Genomic DNA, 21,935 nt, shown 5'->3' on the forward strand with positions numbered 1-21,935 from the left:
ACTTCTGGGTTTTCCGGCAAATCAAGTGTGAAATAAAGAATTAGGGTGGTATTTAAATGACCATTGGATGCTTCCTGGTTCCTGGTTCCTGGATCCCGACATCAAAGGGAAGGAACACGACCTGAGAACGCCCAGTCCTCCTCACTGCAATGCTGAGAGAAGTGATGTCACTTCCTGCAACAAACTAAAATAACTAAACTGTTGATCAGTTTCACCTCTGGAATAGAATACATCTTATTTTGACAAATGTCATTTTTTTAATGTTTTTTTTATTCCAAATGTTTTTATATATTGAACATTAGGAGGCCACGCCCCCACACCGCACGAGCAATGATAGCAATAATCATCAGGTTTGGTTGATCGGCTCCATCCTGCTGGTGGGCTGCTGGTTCCAATCCGAGGGAGGAGCACACACACACACACACACACACACACACACACACACACACACACACACACACACACACACACACTGCTCTCCTTCAGTAATGCTTCGTTTCACCATCAGGAGGCGCCATGACATCATTTCAAAAGAAATGTTTCCACGACAAAGTAAGAAGCAAACTAACAAAAGGACAAAGTAAAAAACAAAGTAACTAAGTAAACAAATATGTTGACAGGGCAGAAAAAAGTACAATCATAAAACTGGAGTGTTTCTGATATAGGCTGTCGACTACACGTGTGTGTGTGTGTGATTGTGTGTGTGTGTGTGTGTGTGTGTGCGTGTGTGTGTGTTTTGTGTTGTGTTGTGTTGTTGTGTGTGGTCTGCATTGTTGTGTTAATTTGTGTGTTGTGGTTTGTGTTTTGTATTGTGTGGCCTGTTGCATTGTTGTGTTGCATGTTGTGTGACATCTATGACTGTGTTGTGTAATGTGTGTCTGAGCTGCCTTGCTGAAAACACACTGAGGAAGATCTTTGTGTTCTGACTGAGGAGCTGAACTCACACATCAAATATTCCAGCTAATGTGGGATTCAAAATGATCTTTACAACATCTAAACACACAAACTGATAAGGAAATACACCTGACTCATCCTGAAACAGTAGAATTCATAGAACTCAACTGAATTGTTAGCATTGTGTGACTCAGATTAATAACTGATTCATTCATTCAATTAAAAACGAGACAGAGGGAGGAAGATGCTCTATAATCTGGTGTTAGAGGAGGAAGATGCTCTATAATCTGGTGTTAGAGGAGGGAGATGCTCTATAATCTGGTGTTAGAGGAGGAAGATTCTCTATAATCTGGATGTTAGAGGGGGAAGATGCTCTATAATCTGATGTTAGAGGAGGAAGATGCTCTATAATCTGATGTTAGAGGGGGAAGATGCTCTATAATCTGATGTTAGAGGGGGATATGCTCTATAATCTGGGTGTTAGAGGAGGAAGGTGCTCTATACTCTGATTTTAGAGGGGGAGATGCTCTATAATCTGATGTTAGAGGAGGGAGATGCTCTATAATCTGGGTGTTAGAGGAGGAAGATGCTCTATAATCTGGGTGTTAGAGGAGGAAGGTGCTCTACAATCTGGGTGTTAGAGGAGGAAGATGCTCTACAATGTGGTGTTAGAGGAGGAAGATGCTCTATAATCTGGTGTTAGAGGAGGAAGATGCTCTATAATCTGATGTTAGAGGAGGAGGATGCTCTATAATCTGGTGTTAGAGGAGGAAGATGCTCTATACTCTGGTGTTAGAGGAGGAAGATGCTCTATAATCTGGGTGTCAGGGGGAAGCTGCTCTATAATCTGGTGTTAGAGGAGGAAGATGCTCTATAATCTGGTGTTAGAGGAGGAATATGCTCTATAATCTGGTGTTAGAGGAGGAAGATGCTCTATAATCTGGTGTTAGAGGAGGAAGATGCTCTATAATCTGGTGTTAGAGGAGGAAGATGCTCTATAATCTGGATGTTAGAGGGGGAATATGCTCTATAATCTGATGTTAGAGGAGGAAGATGCTCTATAATCTGATGTTAGAGGGGGAAGATGCTCTATAATCTGATGTTAGAGGGGGAGATGCTCTATAATCTGGGTGTTAGAGGAGGAAGGTGCTCTATACTCTGATTTTAGAGGGGGAAGATGCTCTATAATCTGATGTTAGAGGAGGGAGATGCTCTATAATCTGGGTGTTAGAGGAGGAAGATGCTCTATAATCTGGGTGTTAGAGGAGGAAGGTGCCCTACAATCTGGGTGTTAGAGGAGGAAGATGCTCTACAATGTGGTGTTAGAGGAGGAAGATGCTCTATAATCTGGTGTTAGAGGAGGAAGATGCTCTATAATCTGATGTTAGAGGAGGAGGATGCTCTATAATCTGGTGTTAGAGGAGGCAGATGCTCTATACTCTGGTGTTAGAGGAGGAAGATGCTCTATAATCTGGGTGTCAGGGGGAAGCTGCTCTATAATCTGGGTGTCAGGGGAGGAAGATGCTCTATAACCTGGTGTTAGAGGAGGAAGATGCTCTATAATCTGGTGTTAGAGGAGGAAGATGCTCTATAGTCTGGGTGTTAGAGGAGGAAGATGCTCTATAATCTGGGTGTTAGAGGAGGAAGATGCTCTATAATCTGGGTGTTAGAGGAGGAAGATGCTCTATAATCTGGGTGTTAGAGGAGGAAGATGCTCTATAATCTGGGTGTCAGCACGCCCCTCAGTCAGAAAAAGAACGTCCTATCAGCTGTGTTGTGATGCATTTGTGGGTCACAGTAAAAGTCCGTACAAATAACACAGTTATTAAAAGCTACAAGATGACAGTGTGTGTGTGTGTGTGTGTGTGTGTGTCTGTGTGTGTGTGTGTGTGTGTGTGTGTGTGTGTGTGTGTGTGTGTGTGTGTGTGTGTGTGTGTGTGTGTGTGTGCAGGCTTTCTTCTATACAAATACCTGCTGCAGTAATCAGACATTAAAACAAACTCCACCAGTGTGTGTTTGTCCTGCTCAGCGTGGAGCGTGGTGATTGGCCGAGGCCAGATGTGGACATGGCGGACAGGAGTGGACAGGTCCTGGACCGCCGGCCCCAGAGGGTACTGCCCCCCCTGCAGGCGGGTCAGATGGTTTCTTCCATCCGGCTCAGGTCATCTGCTGTGTAGCCAACAGTGTCGATAAAGTGATGAGGGTTCAGAATTCATGACCTTTGACCCCCTGACAGTGGCCACTCAGTCATGCCCCCCCAGTAAGTCCGTGGGCGGGTGCGTTGGGGTCTTGGTAGGCGGCTGCGGCCGCGGCGGGGGGGTGGGTCTCTTGGGCCGCGGCGGGCTGGCCGCGCCCCCGTCGCTGTCGGCCCCGTCGGCGGGGACCGGGGGGGGCGGGGGCGGGAGGCGGGGCAGCGACATGGTGCCCTGGTGGTAGTGGATGTGGTGGTGCAGGTTGTGGCGGTGGTAGTGGTGGTGGTGGCCCGGCGGGGCCACTGTGGGGGGGAGGCGGGCGCAGGAGGAAGTGGAGGAGGAGGAGGAGGGGGGGGGCGGCGGGGGAGGGGTGAGCATGGCGGGCCGCAGGCTCTGGATCCTCCGACACTCCTGGCAGATCCGCACGTGGCTGCAGCCCTGCAGGAAGCTGCGCGGCGGGGGCGCCAGCGGGACCACCAGGGTGGGGGCCGGGGGGGGGCGGGGGGATGGAGCTCCCGGCGGCGCCGCTCAGCACGTCGTCCAGGAGCCTCTGCGGCCCCGGGCCCAGGTCTGGACACACCCCCGGGCCGCCCGTCAGCGGCCCCCCCCCCGCTGTACAGTTTACCGTTGCTGAGGCGCAGCTCCCGCACCAGGCGGAGGGGGCGGGGCCCCGCCAGCGCCAGGCGGGAGGAGTGACGCAGGACTGCACCCCCACCGCCGGCCAGGGGCCGCCGCCGCCGGGAGCGGGACGTCTTCTTACACGACACGGCGTTCCGGAACTCCGTTAGCATTTCCTGACACACAGAGACCTGCAACACAACAAAGTCCACACTCACTGTCACCCACTGGACCCTCACCCCCACCTCACCTGGGCCCTCACACCCACCTCACCTGGACCCTCACCCCCACCTCACCTGGACCCTCACCCCCACCTCACCTGGGCCCTCACCCCCACCTCACCTGGACCCTCACCCCCACCTCACCTGGACCCTCACACCCACCTTCAACATGGGAACGCTGATCATTAGCTCTTCACTCTTTAGCTCATAATTAGCCCGTCATTAGCTCTTCACTCTTTAGCTCATAATTAGCCCGTCATTAGCTCTTCACTCTTTAGCTCATAATTAGCCCGTCATTAGCTCTTCACTCATTAGCTCATTATTAGCCCGTCATTAGCTCTTCACTCATTAGCTCATTATTAGCCCGTCATTAGCTCTTCACTCCTTCAGTGATACGTTGGCCTTCTGAATTAAAACGTGTCGTCAGGGTTTTAACGCCTTCTGATTTAAAAATAAATATTACTATAAATATAAGAAAATCAATGAAACTCTAATTCTTGGAAATAACATTTTGTTCAATATGTTGATCAGAAATATATTCTGGATGTGTGTGTGTGTGAGAGTGTGTGAGTGTGTGTGTGGTGGACTCAAGGTGGCAGCAGTGCACCAAGACATAACCCCCCAGCTGAAGTGAGGGTGGAGGGAGTGTGAAAAGCAGTGATGCCGGTCACGTGTTAATCAGTGGTGGGCCTTCAAGGCCTTCAAGGCCTTCAAGGCTTCTCTGCAGGCCGAAGAAAAAGATCTGAATCACAGTCTGATGTTGATTCTAGTTTCTCCATGAATACGTATTAAACAATTCCCAATGCTCCGTCTGCTCCTCATCACTTCCCTCCGGCTGCGCCGCTTCCAGACACGTACTTCTACATTAAAGCTTTTAACCAATCACATTTGAGCCATCATCTGTTGCCGGGTAAAGAAATCTGCCTCAGGCCTTCAGACAGTTCTGCAGGCGTCTGCAGTGTAAAACTAGTGTCGCTCATGTGGCTGCTTCAACCAATCACATTTTGATATTGACGACTCAGAGCCTTCTAGAAGGCCTCGCGTGACATCACTGTATTGAAGCGCTCTGATTGGCTGGTCAGAGAGTCACTCTCCAGCTGTGCTCACTACAAACTCCATGGCAGGATTCAGGATTGTATTATTTGTCATTATATAATTCTCAAGACCACTAAAAGCTGACGTTTGTCTCCCTCCTCCACCTCCACAAGTTTCTGGAACGGCAGCAGCTTTTTTATGCAGCTGCAGCAGGAGAAGAGACGTGAACTTGGATTTCTTTTTTATTCACAAAGGTATTTATTCTGGCAACACGAGTATCTGTCTGAGATGCAAAGGATTTTTATACTGCATTTCTGCAGTGACATGGTTTTTGTAGCTATAAAAAGTGAGTGAGGGGAGGATTGACTCAGACCAGCAGTGAAGGCTCTGGAATGCAGGGCCGCCACTGGTGTTAATTAGTCCTTTTTTCAGCATTACTATTTCTAAACCATTATTCAGATTAAAGTTACTTGTCCGAGTGACTATTATAGTGTCCCGTAAGACAAGTTTCTTGTCTGTAAAGCCGTTTTATTATTTAACAGAACCGACCTCCTTCATTCTCCTTTTTTAAATCAATCAATCAATCAACGAAAGACTTTATTTGTCCAGGAGAGGGCCAAATCAAGTCACATAGAGAAGGCAGTGCAAATAAATAAATAAATAATGCAACAACAGACTTCATTACATGACACGGTAAATAAACACTGTTAATAGTAAAAATCTGATAATAAAACCATGGTTCAGATGTAAATACAAAAAACAAATAAAGATCAAAGGTCGAATATGTATCAGCAGGAGGTCAAAGGTTAAATATGGACCAGGAGGAGGTCAAAGGTTAAATGTGAATCAGCAGGAGGTCAAAGGTTAAATATGGACCATCAGGAGGTCAAAGGTTAAATAAGGACCAGCATGAGGTCAAAGGTTAAATGTGAATCAGCAGGAGGTCAAAGGTTAAAGGTGGACCATCAGGAGGTCAAAGGTAAAATATGGACCATCAGGAGGTCAAAGGTTAAATATGGACCATCAGGAGGTCAAAGGTTAAATGTGGACCAGCAGGAGGTCAAAGTTAAAATATGTATCAGCAGGAGGTCAAAGGTTAAATATGGACCAGCAGGAGGTCAAAGGTTAAATATGGACCATCAGGAGGTCAAAGGTAAAATATGTATCAGCAGGAGGTCAAAGGTTAAATATGGACCAGCAGGAGGTCAAAGGTTAAATATGGACCATCAGGAGGTCAAAGGTAAAATATGTATCAGCAGGAGGTTAAAGGATAAATATGGACCAGCAGGAGGTCAAAGGTTAAATGTGAATCAGCAGGAGGTCAAAGGTTAAATATGAATCAGCAGGAGGTCAAAGGTTAAATATGGACCATAAGGTAGTCTAGAGGAGGAAGAGGAGGAAGAGGTAGTCCAGAGGAGGAAGAGGTAGTCCAGAGGAGGAAGAGGTAGTCTAGAGGAGGAAGAGGAGGAAGAGGTAGTCCAGAGGAGGAAGAGGAGGAAGAGGTAGTCATGAGGAGGAAGAGGTAGTCCAGAGGAGGAAGAGGTAGTCAAGAGGAGGAAGAGGAGGAAGAGGTAGTCCAGAGGAGGAAGAGGTAGTCTAGAGGAGGAAGAGGTAGTCCAGAGGAGGATGAGGTAGTCCAGAGGAGGAAGAGGTAGTCCAGAGGAGGAAGAGATAGTCTAGATGAGGAAGAGGTAGTCTACAGGAGGAAGAGGAGGAAGAGGTAGTCCAGAGGAGGAAGAGGTAGTCCAGAGGAGGAAGAGGTAGTCCAGAGGAGGAAGAGAGGAAGAGGTAGTCCAGAGGAGGAAGAGGTAGTCCAGAGGAGGAAGAGGAGGAAGAGGTAGTACAGAGGAGGAAGCGGTAGTCCAGAGGAGGAAGAGGAGGAAGAGGTAGTCCAGAGGAGGAAGAGGTAGTCTAGAGGAGGAAGAGGTAGTCCAGAGGAGGAAGAGGTAGTCTAGAGGAGGAAGAGGTAGTCTAGAGGAGGAAGAGGAGGAAGAGGTAGTCCAGAGGAGGAAGAGGTAGTCCAGAGGAGGAAGAAGTAGTCTAGAGGAGGAAGAGGTAGTCCAGAGGAGGAAGAGGTAGTCCAGAGGAGGAAGAGGTAGTCCAGAGGAGGAAGAGGTGGTCCAGAGGAGGAAGAGGAGGAAGAGGTAGTCCAGAGGAGGAAGAGGTAGTCCAGAGAAGGAAGAGGAGGAAGAGGTAGTCCAGAGGAGGAAGAGGTGGTCCAGAGGAGGAAGAGGAGGAAGAGGTAGTCCAGAGGAGGAAGAGGTAGTCCAGAGGAGGAAGAGGTAGTCCAGAGGAGGAAGAGGAGGAAGAGGTAGTCCAGAGGAGGAAGAGGAGGAAGAGTTAGTCCAGATGAGGAAGATGTAGTCCAGAGGAGGAAGAGGAGGAAGAGGTAGTCCAGAGGAGGATGAGGTAGTCCAGAGGAGGAAGAGGTAGTCCAGAGGAGGAAGAGAGGAAGAGGTAGTCCAGAGGAGGAAGAGAGGAAGAGGTAGTCCAGAGGAGGAAGAGGAGGAAGAGGTAGTACAGAGGAGGAAGCGGTAGTCCAGAGGAGGAAGAGGTAGTCCAGAGGAGGAAGAGAGGAAGAGGTAGTCCAGAGGAGGAAGAGGAGGAAGAGGTAGTCCAGAGGAGGAAGAGGTAGTCCAGAGGAGGAAGAGGTAGTCCAGAGGAGGAAGAGGAGGAAGAGGTAGTCCAGAGGAGGAAGAGGAGGAAGAGTTAGTCCAGATGAGGAAGATGTAGTCCAGAGGAGGAAGAGGAGGAAGAGGTAGTCCAGAGGAGGATGAGGTAGTCCAGAGGAGGAAGAGGTAGTCCAGAGGAGGAAGAGAGGAAGAGGTAGTCCAGAGGAGGAAGAGAGGAAGAGGTAGTCCAGAGGAGGAAGAGGAGGAAGAGGTAGTACAGAGGAGGAAGCGGTAGTCCAGAGGAGGAAGAGGTAGTCCAGAGGAGGAAGAGAGGAAGAGGTAGTCCAGAGGAGGAAGAGGAGGAAGAGGTAGTCCAGAGGAGGAAGAGGAGGAAGAGGTAGTCCAGAGGAGGAAGAGGTAGTCTAGAGGAGGAAGAGGTAGTCCAGAGGAGGAAGAGGTTGTCCAGAGGAGGAAGAGGAGGAAGAGGTAGTCCAGAGGAGGAAGAGGTAGTCTAGACGAGGAAGAGGTAGTCTAGAGGAGGAAGAGGTAGTCCAGAGGAGGAAGAGGTAGTCTAGACGAGGAAGAGGTAGTCTAGAGGAGGAAGAGGTAGTCCAGAGGAGGAAGAGGTAGTCCAAAGGAGGAAGAGGTAGTCCAGAGGAGGGAGAGGTAGTCCAGAGGAGGAAGAGGTAGTCCAGAGGAGGAAGAGGTAGTCTAGAGGAGGAAGAGGTAGTCCAGAGGAGGAAGAGGTAGTCCAGAGGAGGAAGAGGTAGTCTAGAGGAGGAAGAGGAGGAAGAGGGAGTCCAGAGGAGGAAGAGGTAGTCTAGAGGAGGAAGAGGAGGAAGAGGTAGTCCAGAGGAGGAAGAGGTAGTCCAGAGGAGGAAGAGGTAGTCCAGAGGAGGAAGAGATAGTCTAGAGGAGGAAGAGGAGGAAGAGGTAGTACAGAGGAGGAAGAGGAGGAAGAGGTAGTCCAGAGGAGGAAGAGGTAGTCCAGAGGAGGAAGAGGTAGTCTAGAGGAGGAAGAGGTAGTCTAGAGGAGGAAGAGGAGGAAGAGGTAGTCCAGAGGAGGACGAGGTAGTCCAGAGGAGGAAGAGGTGGTCCAGAGGAGGAAGTGGAGGAAGAGGTAGTCCAGAGGAGGAAGAGGTAGTCCAGAGGAGGAAGAGGAGGAAGAGGTAGTCCAGAGGAGGAAGAGGTAGTCCAGAGGAGGAAGAGGTAGTCTAGAGGAGGAAGAGGTAGTCTAGAGGAGGAAGAGGAGGAAGAGGTAGTCCAGAGGAGGAAGAGGTAGTCCAGAGGAGGAAGAGGTAGTCTAGAGGAGGAAGAGGTAGTCCAGAGGAGGAAGAGGTAGTCCAGAGGAGGAAGAGGTAGTCCAGAGGAGGAAGAGGTGGTCCAGAGGAGGAAGAGGAGGAAGAGGTAGTCCAGAGGAGGAAGAGGTAGTCCAGAGGAGGAAGAGGAGGAAGAGGTAGTCCAGAGGAGGAAGAGGTGGTCCAGAGGAGGAAGAGGAGGAAGAGGTAGTCCAGAGGAGGAAGAGGTAGTCCAGAGGAGGAAGAGGAGGAAGAGGTAGTCCAGAGGAGGAAGAGGTAGTCCAGAGGAGGAAGAGGAGGAAGAGGTAGTCCAGAGGAGGAAGAGGAGGAAGAGTTAGTCCAGATGAGGAAGATGTAGTCCAGAGGAGGAAGAGGAGGAAGAGGTAGTCCAGAGGAGGATGAGGTAGTCCAGAGGAGGAAGAGGTAGTCCAGAGGAGGAAGAGAGGAAGAGGTAGTCCAGAGGAGGAAGAGGTAGTCCAGAGGAGGAAGAGGAGGAAGAGGTAGTACAGAGGAGGAAGCGGTAGTCCAGAGGAGGAAGAGGAGGAAGAGGTAGTACAGAGGAGGAAGCGGTAGTCCAGAGGAGGAAGAGGTAGTCCAGAGGAGGAAGAGAGGAAGAGGTAGTCCAGAGGAGGAAGAGGAGGAAGAGGTAGTCCAGAGGAGGAAGAGGAGGAAGAGGTAGTCCAGAGGAGGAAGAGGTAGTCTAGAGGAGGAAGAGGTAGTCCAGAGGAGGAAGAGGTTGTCCAGAGGAGGAAGAGGAGGAAGAGGTAGTCCAGAGGAGGAAGAGGTAGTCTAGACGAGGAAGAGGTAGTCTAGAGGAGGAAGAGGTAGTCCAGAGGAGGAAGAGGTAGTCTAGACGAGGAAGAGGTAGTCTAGAGGAGGAAGAGGTAGTCCAGAGGAGGAAGAGGTAGTCCAAAGGAGGAAGTGGTAGTCCAGAGGAGGGAGAGGAGGAAGAGGTAGTCCAGAGGAGGAAGAGGTAGTCCAGAGGAGGAAGAGGTAGTCCAGAGGAGGAAGAGGTAGTCTAGAGGAGGAAGAGGAGGAAGAGGGAGTCCAGAGGAGGAAGAGGTAGTCTAGAGGAGGAAGAGGAGGAAGAGGTAGTCCAGAGGAGGAAGAGGTAGTCCAGAGGAGGAAGAGGTAGTCCAGAGGAGGAAGAGATAGTCTAGAGGAGGAAGAGGAGGAAGAGGTAGTCCAGAGGAGGAAGAGGAGGAAGAGGTAGTCCAGAGGAGGAACAGGAGGAAGAGTTAGTCCAGATGAGGAAGAGGTAGTCCAGAGGAGGAAGAGGAGGAAGAGGTAGTCCAGAGGAGGAAGAGGTAGTCCAGAGGAGGAAGAGGAGGAAGAGGTAGTCCAGAGGAGGAAGAGGTAGTCCAGAGGAGGAAGAGGAGGAAGAGGTAGTCCAGAGGAGGAAGAGGAGGAAGAGTTAGTCCAGATGAGGAAGAGGTAGTCCAGAGGAGGAAGAGGAGGAAGAGGTAGTCCAGAGGAGGACGAGGTAGTCCAGAGGAGGAAGAGGTAGTCCAGAGGAGGAAGAGAGGAAGAGGTAGTCCAGAGGAGGAAGAGAGGAAGAGGTAGTCCAGAGGAGGAAGAGGAGGAAGAGGTAGTACAGAGGAGGAAGCGGTAGTCCAGAGGAGGAAGAGGTAGTCCAGAGGAGGAAGAGAGGAAGAGGTAGTCCAGAGGAGGAAGAGGTAGTCCAGAGGAGGAAGAGGTAGTCCAGAGGAGGAAGAGGTAGTCCAGAGGAGGAAGAGGTAGTCCAGAGGAGGAAGAGGAGGAAGAGGTAGTCCAGAGGAGGAAGAGGAGGAAGAGGTAGTCCAGAGGAGGAAGAGGTAGTCTAGAGGAGGAAGAGGTAGTCCAGAGGAGGAAGAGGTAGTCCAGAGGAGGAAGAGGTAGTCCAGAGGAGGAAGAGGTAGTCCAGAGGAGGAAGAGAGGAAGAGGTAGTCCAGAGGAGGAAGAGGAGGAAGAGGTAGTCCAGAGGAGGAAGAGGTAGTCCAGAGGAGGAAGAGGTAGTCCAGAGGAGGAAGAGGAGGAAGAGGTAGTCCAGAGGAGGAAGAGGAGGAAGAGGTAGTCCAGAGGAGGAAGAGGTAGTCTAGAGGAGGAAGAGGAGGAAGAGGTAGTCCAGAGGAGGAAGAGGAGGAAGAGGTAGTCCAGAGGAGGAAGAGGTAGTCCAGAGGAGGAAGAGGTAGTCCAGAGGAAGAAGAGGAGGAAGAGGTAGTCCAGAGGAGGAAGAGGAGGAAGAGGTAGTCCAGAGGAGGAAGAGGTAGTCTAGAGGAGGAAGAGGTAGTCCAGAGGAGGAAGAGGTAGTCCAGAGGAGGAAGAGGAGGAAGAGGTAGTCCAGAGGAGGAAGAGGTAGTCTAGATGAGGAAGAGGTAGTCTAGAGGAGGAAGAGGTAGTCCAGAGGAGGAAGAGGAGGAAGAGGTAGTCCAGAGGAGGAAGATGTAGTCCAGAGGAGGAAGAGGTAGTCTAGAGGAGGAAGAGGTAGTCTAGAGGAGGAAGAGGAGGAAGAGGTAGTCCAGAGGAGGAAGAGGGAGTCCAGAGGAGGAAGAGGTAGTCTAGAGGAGGAAGAGGTAGTCCAGAGGAGGAAGAGGTAGTCCAGAGGAGGAAGAGGTAGTCCAGAGGAGGAAGAGGAGGAAGAGGTAGCCTAGAGGAGGAAGAGTAGGAAGAGGTAGTCCAGAGGAGGAAGAGGAGGAAGAGGTAGTCCAGAGGAGGAAGAGGAGGAAGAGGTAGTCTAGAGGAGGAAGAGGTAGTCAAGAGGAGGAAGAGGTAGTCCAGAGGAGGAAGAGGTAGTCTAGAGGAGGAAGAGGTAGTCTAGAGGAGGAATAGGTAGTCCAGAGGAGGAAGAGGAGGAAGAGGAGGAAGAGGTAGTCAAGAGGAGGAAGAGGTAGTCCAGAGGAGGAAGAGGTAGTCCAGAGGAGGAAGAGGTAGTCTAGAGGAGGAAGAGGTAGTCTAGAGGAGGAAGAGGTAGTCCAGAGGAGGAAGAGGAGGAAGAGGAGGAAGAGGTAGTCTAGAGGAGGAAGAGGTAGTCCAGAGGAGGAAGAGGTGGTCTAGAGGAGGAAGAGGAGGAAGAGGTAGTCTAGAGGAGGAAGAGGTAGTCCAGAGGAGGAAGAGGTAGTCTAGAGGAGGAAGAGGTAGTCTAGAGGAGGAAGAGGTAGTCACGAGGAGGAAGAGGAGGAAGAGGTAGTCCAGAGGAGGAAGAGTAGGAAGAGGTAGACACCATCACTCCTTCACCCTCCACCCTCCCTCCATCCCCTCCATCACTCCTTCACCCTCCCTCCATCCCCTCCATCACTCCTTCACCCTCCCTCCATCCCCTCCATCACTCCTTCACCCTCCCTCCATCCCCTCCATCACTCCTTCACCCTCCCTCCATCCCCTCCATCACTCCTTCACCCTCCTCCCATCCCCTCCATCACTCCTTCACCCTCCTCCCATCCCCTCCATCACTCCTTCACCCTCCCTCCATCCCCTCCATCACTCCTTCACCCTCCCTCCATCCCCTCCATCACTCCTTCACCCTCCCTCCATCCCCTCCATCACTCCTTCACCCTCCCTCCATCCCCTCCATCACTCCTTCACCCTCCACCCATCCCCTCCATCACTCCTTCACCCTCCCTCCATCCCCTCCATCACTCCTTCACCCTCCCTCCATCCCCTCCATCACTCCTTCACCCTCCACCCATCCCCTCCATCACTCCTTCATCCTCCTCCCATCCCCTCCATCACTCCTTCACCCTCCCTCCATCCCCTCCATCACTCCTTCACCCTCCCTCCATCCCCTCCATCACTCCTTCACCCTACTCCCATCCCCTCCATCACTCCTTCACCCTCCTCCCATCCCCTCCATCACTCCTTCACCCTCCTCCCATCCCCTTCATCACTCCTTCACCCTCCCTCCATCCCCTCCATCACTCCTTCACCCTCCCTCCATCCCCTCCATCACTCCTTCACCCTCCCTCCATCCCCTCCATCACTCCTTCACCCTCCCTCCATCCCCTCCATCACTCCTTCACCCTCCCTCCATCCCCTCCATCACTCCTTCACCCACCCTCCATCCCCTCCATCACTCCTTCACCCTCCCTCCATCCCCTCCATCACTCCTTCACCCTCCTCCCATCCCCTCCATCACTCCTTCACCCTCCTCCCATCCCCTCCATCACTCCTTCACCCTCCCTCCATCCCCTCCATCACTCCTTCACCCTACTCCCATCCCCTCCATCACTCCTTCACCCTCCTCCCATCCCCTTCATCACTCCTTCACCCTCCCTCTATCCCCTCCATCACTCCTTCATCCTCCTCCCATCCCCTCCATCACTCCTTCACCCTCCTCCCATCCCCTACATCACTCCTTCACCCTCCCTCCATCCCCTCCATCACTCCTTCACCCTCCCTCCATCCCCTCCATCACTCCTTCACCCTCCCTCCATCCCCTCCATCACTCCTTCACCCTCCCTCCATCCCCTCCATCACTCCTTCACCCTCCCTCCATCCCCTCCATCACTCCTTCACCCTCCCTCCATCCCCTCCATCACTCCTTCACCCACCCTCCATCCCCTCCATCACTCCTTCACCCTCCCTCCATCCCCTCCATCACTCCTTCACCCTCCTCCCATCCCCTCCATCACTCCTTCACCCTCCTCCCATCCCCTCCATCACTCCTTCACCCTCCCTCCATCCCCTCCATCACTCCTTCACCCTCCCTCCATCCCCTCCATCACTCCTTCATCCTCCTCCCATCCCCTCCATCACTCCTTCACCCTCCCTCCATCCCCTCCATCACTCCTTCACCCTCCCTCCATCCCCTCCATCACTCCTTCACCCTCCCTCCATCCCCTCCATCACTCCTTCACCCTACTCCCATCCCCTCCATCACTCCTTCACCCTCCTCCCATCCCCTTCATCACTCCTTCACCCTCCCTCCATCCCCTCCATCACTCCTTCACCCTCCTCCCATCCCCTCCATCACTCCTTCACCCTCCTCCCATCCCCTCCATCACTCCTTCACCCTCCCTCCATCCCCTCCATCACTCCTTCACCCTCCCTCCATCCCCTCCATCACTCCTTCACCCTCCCTCCATCCCCTCCATCACTCCTTCACCCTCCCTCCATCCCCTCCATCACTCCTTCATCCTCCCTCCATCCCCTCCATCACTCCTTCACCCTCCCTCCATCCCCTCCATCACTCCTTCACCCTCCCTCCATCCCCTCCATCACTCCTTCACCCTCCACCCATCCCCTCCATCACTCCTTCATCCTCCTCCCATCCCCTCCATCACTCCTTCACCCTCCTCCCATCCCCTCCATCACTCCTTCACCCTCCCTCCATCCCCTCCATCACTCCTTCACCCTCCCTCCATCCCCTCCATCACTCCTTCACCCTCCCTCCATCCCCTCCATCACTCCTTCACCCTACTCCCATCCCCTCCATCACTCCTTCACCCTCCCTCCATCCCCTCCATCACTCCTTCACCTTCCTCCCATCCCCTCCATCACTCCTTCACCCTCCTCCCATCCCCTCCATCACTCCTTCACCCTCCCTCCATCCCCTCCATCACTCCTTCATCCTCCTCCCATCCCCTCCATCACTCCTTCACCCTCCTTACATCAGGCAGAAGATACACTGGCCAAACAAACAATATAAAATAAATCCTTCCTTCCTGCAGTCACAGCCTTCGACAGCAGAGGAAACAGAATCCCAAGAACTGAACAACTTACAGCCGGTTCTTTCCCTTCGCCCTTATTTTCTTATGAGTGTTGTTGTTCTTATTGCCTTCTGTGTGTGTGCATGTTGTGTTCTTATTGCCTTCTGTGTGTGTGCATGTTGTGTTCTTATTGCCTTCTGTGTGTGTGCATGTTGTGTTCTTATTGCCTTCTGTGTGTGTGCATGTTGTGTTCTTATTGCCTTCTGAGTGTGTGCATGTTGTGTTCTTATTGCCTTCTGTGTGTGTGCATGTTGTGTTCTTATTGCCTTCTGAGTGTGTGCATGTTGTGTTCTTATTGCCTTCTGAGTGTGTGCATGTTGTGTTCTTATTGCCTTCTGAGTGTGTGCATGTTGTGTTCTTATTGCCTTCTGAGTGTGTGCATGTTGTGTTCTTATTGCCTTCTGTGTGTGTGCATGTTGTGTTCTTATTGCCTTCTGTGTGTGTGCATGTTGTGTTCTTATTGCCTTCTGTGTGTGTGCATGTTGTGTTCTTATTGCCTTCTGAGTGTGTGCATGTTGTGTTCTTATTGCCTTCTGTGTGTGTGCATGTTGTGTTCTTATTGCCTTCTGTGTGTGTGCATGTTGTGTTCTTATTGCCTTCTGAGTGTGTGCATGTTGTGTTCTTATTGCCTTCTGAGTGTGTGCATGTTGTGTTCTTATTGCCTTCTGTGTGTGTGCATGTTGTGTTCTTATTGCCTTCTATGTGTGTGCATGTTGTGTTCTTATTGCCTTCTGAGTGTGTGCATGTTGTGTTCTTATTGCCTTCTGAGTGTGTGCATGTTGTGTTCTTATTGCCTTCTGTGTGTGTGCATGTTGTGTTCTTATTGCCTTCTGTGTGTGTGCATGTTGTGTTCTTATTGCCTTCTGTGTGTGTGCATGTTGTGTTCTTATTGCCTTCTGTGTGTGTGCATGTTGTGTTCTTATTGCCTTCTGTGTGTGTGCATGTTGTGTTCTTATTGCCTTCTGTGTGTGTGCATGTTGTGTTCTTATTGCCTTCTGTGTGTGTGCATGTTGTGTTCTTATTGCCTTCTGTGTGTGTGCATGTTGTTGTTCTTATTGCCTTCTGTGTGTGTGCATGTTGTTGTTCTTATTGCCTTCTGTGTGTGTGCATGTTGTGTTCTTATTGCCTTCTGTGTGTGTGCATGTTGTGTTCTTATTGCCTACTGTGTGTGTGCATGTTGTTGTTCTTATTGCCTTCTGTGTGTGTGCATGTTGTGTTCTTATTGCCTTCTGTGTGTGTGCATGTTGTGTTCTTATTGCCTTCTGTGTGTGTGCATGTTGTGTTCTTATTGCCTTCTGTGTGTGTGCATGTTGTTGTTCTTATTGCCTTCTGTGTGTGTGCATGTTGTGTTCTTATTGCCTTCTGAGTGTGTGCATGTTGTTGTTCTTATTGCCTTCTGTGTGTGTGCATGCTGTGTTCTTATTGCCTTCTGAGTGTGTGCATGTTGTGTTCTTATTGCCTTCTATGTGTGTGCATGTTGTGTTCTTATTGCCTTCTGAGTGTGTGCATGCTGTGTTCTTATTGCCTTCTGAGTGTGTGCATGTTGTGTTCTTATTGCCTTCTATGTGTGTGCATGTTGTGTTCTTATTGCCTTCTATGTGTGTGCATGTTGTGTTCTTATTGCCTTCTGAGTGTGTGCATGTTGTGTTCTTATTGCCTTCTATGTGTGTGCATGTTGTGTTCTTATTGCCTTCTGTGTGTGTGCATGTTGTGTTCTTATTGCCTTCTGTGTGTGTGCATGTTGTGTTCTTATTGCCTTCTGTGTGTGTGCATGTTGTGTTCTTATTGCCTTCTATGTGTGTGCATGTTGTGTTCTTATTGCCTTCTGAGTGTGTGCATGTTGTGTTCTTATTGCCTTCTATGTGTGTGCATGTTGTGTTCTTATTGCCTTCTGTGTGTGTGCATGTTGTGTTCTTATTGCCTTCTGTGTGTGTGCATGTTGTGTTCTTATTGCCTTCTGTGTGTGTGCATGTTGTGTTCTTATTGCCTTCTGAGTGTGTGCATGTTGTGTTCTTATTGCCTTCTGTGTGTGTGCATGTTGTGTTCTTATTGCCTTCTGAGTGTGTGCATGTTGTGTTCTTATTGCCTTCTGTGTGTGTGCATGTTGTGTTCTTATTGCCTTCTGAGTGTGTGCATGTTGTGTTCTTATTGCCTTCTGAGTGTGTGCATGTTGTGTTCTTATTGCCTTCTGTGTGTGTGCATGTTGTGTTCTTATTGCCTTCTGAGTGTGTGCATGTTGTGTAATTTTGAGCCCGTCAAAGACAAATGTCTGACACCTTTGGTTCTGTCTGTCTACAATGTTCAGACAATGGGGTGTTGTCGGCAGGTGCTGAAAATAACTACGAAAGTAACTTGTAATTTAACCTAGTTACTTTTAAAAATAAGTAATCGGTGAAGTAAAAAAGTTACTTTTTATAGGAGTAACTAGTAATCAATAATCAGATTACTTTTTTAAAGTAACTGTGGCAACACTGGTGAAGAGGAGGAGGAAGAGGAGGAAGAGGAGGAAGAGTTTCACCTCGTCTGTCTCAGCCGTCCTGCGAGTCGACCAAACAAACTCCATAATGGCCACGAAGACGGCGATGATGAGGCCGCAGATCAGAACCACGAAGATCCCACCAATGTTCTCCATCCCCAGCCCTGTGGGGGAGGGGTGGAGAATCAAACCAGCTGATTGGCTGACTGGCATGTCATCGGGATCAAAACTAATCAGAAAGCAGGTTTTTCTTAACAAAGAAAACAAAATGGAGAAACATTGTCATGTGATTGTCTAAAAGAGTTTGATCAGGTTGTGAAACGCCTCAGAGACGTTTTTTAAATGTCTTTTATCTTGGCAGTACCTTAAACCAGGAAGGAAGAAATCACTCTGAGGCCATGTTTACACCACAACATTTCAAATGTATCATTTTGTGTTTTCATTTCAGAAAAGTTTCTTGTTCACACGACGTTTTGAAAACAACTTCCATTTTCCTTGAAACAGCAGAAACAGTGAGAAACCGTGGTTTGTCAGATGGACGTTCAGAACATTGAGAGGGTGGAAGGGAAGGTGCTTGTCGCCTCCCAGTCAGCCACTATAGTGCAGTGGTTCTGGTCATGTGCCCAGTGGAACACCAGGGTCCAGTCATGATTATTGAGAGAATTCATTATACATCTGAATCATTTTAAAGGCCTGGTTTTGTGGTAAGATATGCAGTGTTATCTTCATGTTGATGTCAAGGGGGTTTTGTGGTTCCCAGAGTTGCAGTTCAGTGGGAAGAGGCTCTTGTGGTGGAGGTCGCGACCCCTGGTATGGACAGATGGACAGTAGGATGGTTCTTACGGTGACCGTCAACTATAAAACTATCAGGTTTCATCAGTGATTCTGAGCACTGTCATCACATAAACTGACTCAACATACATGCTTTTGTTTTGCTTGAGATGGTTGTGGTGTAAACAGGGGCAGGAAGTGGAGTCCTGACCTTTGGCCCGGTGGTCCTCCTCTCTGGGACACTGCCCTCCTTCCCACCAGCGTCTCTTCAGAATCTCTAGCCGGTTGCTCTCCTGGAGCTGGAGGATCCCCAACGTGATCTCGTCTCTGAAGGGTGAACCTGTTGGATGAGAGTAGGAACTACACTGTAGTACACCATCAGCACTGGCCGACCTGTGACTGTGGGAGACAGCAGCTCAGCAACTCTTCACCCAAGCCTAGCAAATCCACAGAGCAGAGATCTCTAGCACTATCTATAGCTGGTTTTAACCAAGAAGACATTCATCCTAATGCTAAAGCTAACTGTGTTAAGCAGCATCTTCCTCCTCTAACACCAGATTATAGAGCATCTTCCTCCTCTAACACCAGATTATAGAGCATCTTCCTCCTCTACCACCAGATTATAGAGCATCTTCCTCCTCTACCACCAGATTATAGAGCATCTTCCTCCTCTAACACCAGATTATAGAGCATCTTCCTCCTCCAACATCAGATTATAGAGCATCTTCCTCCTCTAACATCAGATTATAGAGCATATTCATCCTCTAACACCAGATTATAGAGCATCTTCCTCCGCTAACACCAGATTATAGAGCATCTTCCTCCTCTAACATCAGATTATAGAGCATCTTCCTCCTCTACCACCAGATTATAGAGCATCTTCCTCCTCTAACACCAGATTATAGAGCATCTTCCTCCTCCAACATCAGATTATAGAGCATCTCCCTCCTCTAACATCAGATTATAGAGCATATTCATCCTCTAACACCAGATTATAGAGCATCTTCCTCCTCTAACATCAGATCATAGAGCATCTTCCTCCTCTAACACCAGATTATAGAGCATCTTCCCCCTCTAACACCAGATTATAGAGCATCTTCCTCCTCTAACACCAGATTATAGAGCATCTTCCTCCTCTAACACCAGATTATAGAGCATCTTCCTCCTCTAACACCAGATTATAGAGCATCTTCCTCCTCTAACATCAGATTATAGAGCATCTCCCTCCTCTAACATCAGATTATAGAGCATATTCCTCCTCTAACACCAGATTATAGAGCATCTTCCTCCTCTAACATCAGATTATAGAGCATCTCCCTCCTCTAACACCAGATTATAGAGCATCTTCCTCCTCTAACACCAGATTATAGAGCATCTTCCTCCTCTAACACCAGAGTATAGAGCATCTTCCTCCTCTAACACCAGATTATAGAGCATCTTCCTCCTCTAACACCAGAGTATAGAGCATCTTCCTCCTCTAACATCCAGGTTATAGAGCATCTTCCTCCTCTAACACCAGATTATAGAGCATCTTCCTCCTCTAACACCAGATTATAGAGCATCTTCCTCCTCTAACACCAGAGTATAGAGCATCTTCCTCCTCTAACACCAGATTATAGAGCATCTTCCTCCTCTAACATCAGATTATAGAGCATCTTCTTCCATCACATGAAGTCTCGCATTTTAAGGCAATGCTAACAGTTTGGTGTCAGGTGGTGATGTTAGCATCAGCAGAGGCCTGAGCTGCCTTTATTCAGAGCAGTGCCACACATTTGTCCCTCTATCCTGCATTAAACATGCTAATGCATGCGCTGCACAAGTGTGAGGCAGGTGACGAGGCCGGCCTCGCCAGACGGTGGCTGGAAGCAGACCACAGCTAAATTGGAGTCAGGATGGATTCAATGTGCGAACAACAGCAGCACCAGAGTCCACCTGGTTAAAGGACAATTCATACTCCGTAAGAACAAGACGAAACTTGAGCACTGCCGTGTGCTGCTCATGGTTCCAGCTCTCTAATCACCATCAGTCATATTTAGCTTCTAACATCGCTACTGTCTGAGCGCCGCAGCTCATTAAAATGTCGTGATGCACCTGAACGCATCACTCAAAGCCGTCAGCTCCTCCAGTTAAAACCAGACCAACATGGCGCTCGTACAAAAACTCTGTTATTACCGAACCAGTTCAGAGAAATGTTTCTGACAGGAGGAGAGAAAGAAACTGGAGTTGAAAAGTGAAAACGCCGCTTCACAGACGTGTGGCTGCTGTGAGGGGCGTGGCCTGCTGTGGGGGCGTGGTCTGCTGTGAGGGGGCGTCTTGCGGAGCATGAACAGTCCTTCTTAAAAAGCTTTTTTTTCGGCAGCTTGCTGACGTCAATTTCGAAATGTCATCTTGTTCTTGTGGCTTGAGAAAGGGAGTCTGCAGGGGCCTTTACTCAGGAAAGAAAGGAATGGAGGAGCTCAGGGAGGTTGACAGAAAGAATGAATCCCAGAGGAAATGAGATGTGACTGAAACCCCAAAACAAAAGGAAACACGAGAGAGACAACAAGACACCAAGAGACAAAGAGAAACACCAAAACACTGAGACAATGAGAGACCATGAGAGACCATGAGAGACAATGAGAGACCATGAGAGATCATAAGAGACCATGAGAGACCATGAGAGACCATGAGAGACCATGAGAGACCATGAGAGACAATGAGAGACAATGAGAGACAATGAGAGACCATGAGAGATCATGAGAGACCATGAGAGATCATGAGAGACCATGAGAGACCATGAGAGACAATGAGAGACCATGAGAGACCATGAGAGACAATGAGAGACCATGAGAGACAATGAGAGACCATGAGAGACAATGAGAGACCATGAGAGATCATGAGAGACCATGAGAGACCATGAGAGACAATGAGAGACCATGAGAGACCATGAGAGACCATGAGAGACCATGAGAGACAATGAGAGACCATGAGAGACAATGAGAGACCATGAGAGATCATAAGAGACAATGAGAGACAATGAGAGACCATGAGAGACCATGAGAGACAATGAGAGACCATGAGAGACAATGAGAGACCATGAGAGATCATGAGAGACCATGAGAGACAATGAGAGACCATGAGAGACAATGAGAGACCATGAGAGATCATAAGAGACAATGAGAGACAATGAGAGACCATGAGAGACCATGAGAGACCATGAGAGACAATGAGAGGCAACGAGACACCAAGAGATAACGAGAGACGACACACTGAAACCCAACAAGCAGGTGAAACAGCTGAAAATGGAAGCTCTTCCCTATGTTGTGGTTCCTCCAGGACTCACCCAGCGGCATGCCGATGCCATATCCCTTGGTGTCCAGCAGGCCCCCGATCTGCGTCAGGTTGCAGTTGAGGCTGCGGTAGTACTCGTTCATGGTGCTCTCCATCAGGAAGGCGTACTTGGAGTTGAGCACACGAGCGATTCCCTCCTCGGTGCTCTTCACAAACACGCTGGGCTGCTTCGAGTACATGTAGTTCCACATACGCTGGTATGTCTGGTACCTGGAGTTCTGCAGGACCAGGGGGATAATGGAGGAGCCATGCTAATGCTAATGCTAATGCTAATGCTAATGGAAGTAAGTGAGCTCTCTCCTGACGGAGTGTGGACGCTCTCACCATGAAGAAGGTCATGGTGGAGCCTCCATGGATGGTCCCGTACTGGATGTTGGTCTGGTCCGCCAGGTCATCGGGGGACTCGATGGGGACCTCCATCCTCTGGACCGTGAGGAACGCTGCCAGGTTGGCTGTGTAGGACGAGATGATGATGAGCGTGAACGCCCACCTGGAGGAACGAGGAGGAGGGGTTAGGGAAAGTGGAGTAAATCCATTTTTTAAAACAAGTGGAGCATTTTTGTTGGGCTCACTGAGCCTCCAGTTAGCATTCGCATTATCTATAAAAAAAACTGTTCACTAATCCTCTCAAGTACCTGATAGCCTTAGCATTAGCATCGTTCAGTGTTCATTCAGTGATCACCGAGCTGTAATCACTGGAGTATTTCATCAGCAACAATCCTCAAATGGACCCAAGCTACAAACTTCTGTATCATGCCAAAACTAACTGTTGTTTAATTATTGACGTAATTAAAATCCAGAAGT

General features: G+C 49.6%; 1 protein-coding gene across 1 annotated transcript in view; it reads right to left on the reverse strand.

Annotated features, from left to right (window-relative positions):
- Positions 1–3,137: 3,137 nt before the first annotated feature.
- Positions 3,138–21,935, reverse strand: part of LOC308147873 (glutamate receptor ionotropic, kainate 5-like) — a gene marked incomplete at both ends in the record, with an annotated part of 63,173 nt that continues 44,375 nt past the window's right edge. Inside the window, 7 exon segments of the mRNA XM_080521248.1 lie at positions 3,138–3,585; positions 3,587–3,696; positions 3,698–3,895; positions 17,073–17,194; positions 18,013–18,141; positions 21,124–21,349; positions 21,456–21,621. Of these exon segments, the coding sequence (XP_080377374.1) occupies positions 3,138–3,585; positions 3,587–3,696; positions 3,698–3,895; positions 17,073–17,194; positions 18,013–18,141; positions 21,124–21,349; positions 21,456–21,621 (1,399 nt within the window).

Source organism: Blennius ocellaris (assembly GCF_963422515.1).
Source record: "Blennius ocellaris genome assembly, contig: SUPER_24_unloc_1, whole genome shotgun sequence".
In the NCBI taxonomy this organism is placed as follows: Eukaryota; Metazoa; Chordata; class Actinopteri; order Blenniiformes; family Blenniidae; genus Blennius; species Blennius ocellaris.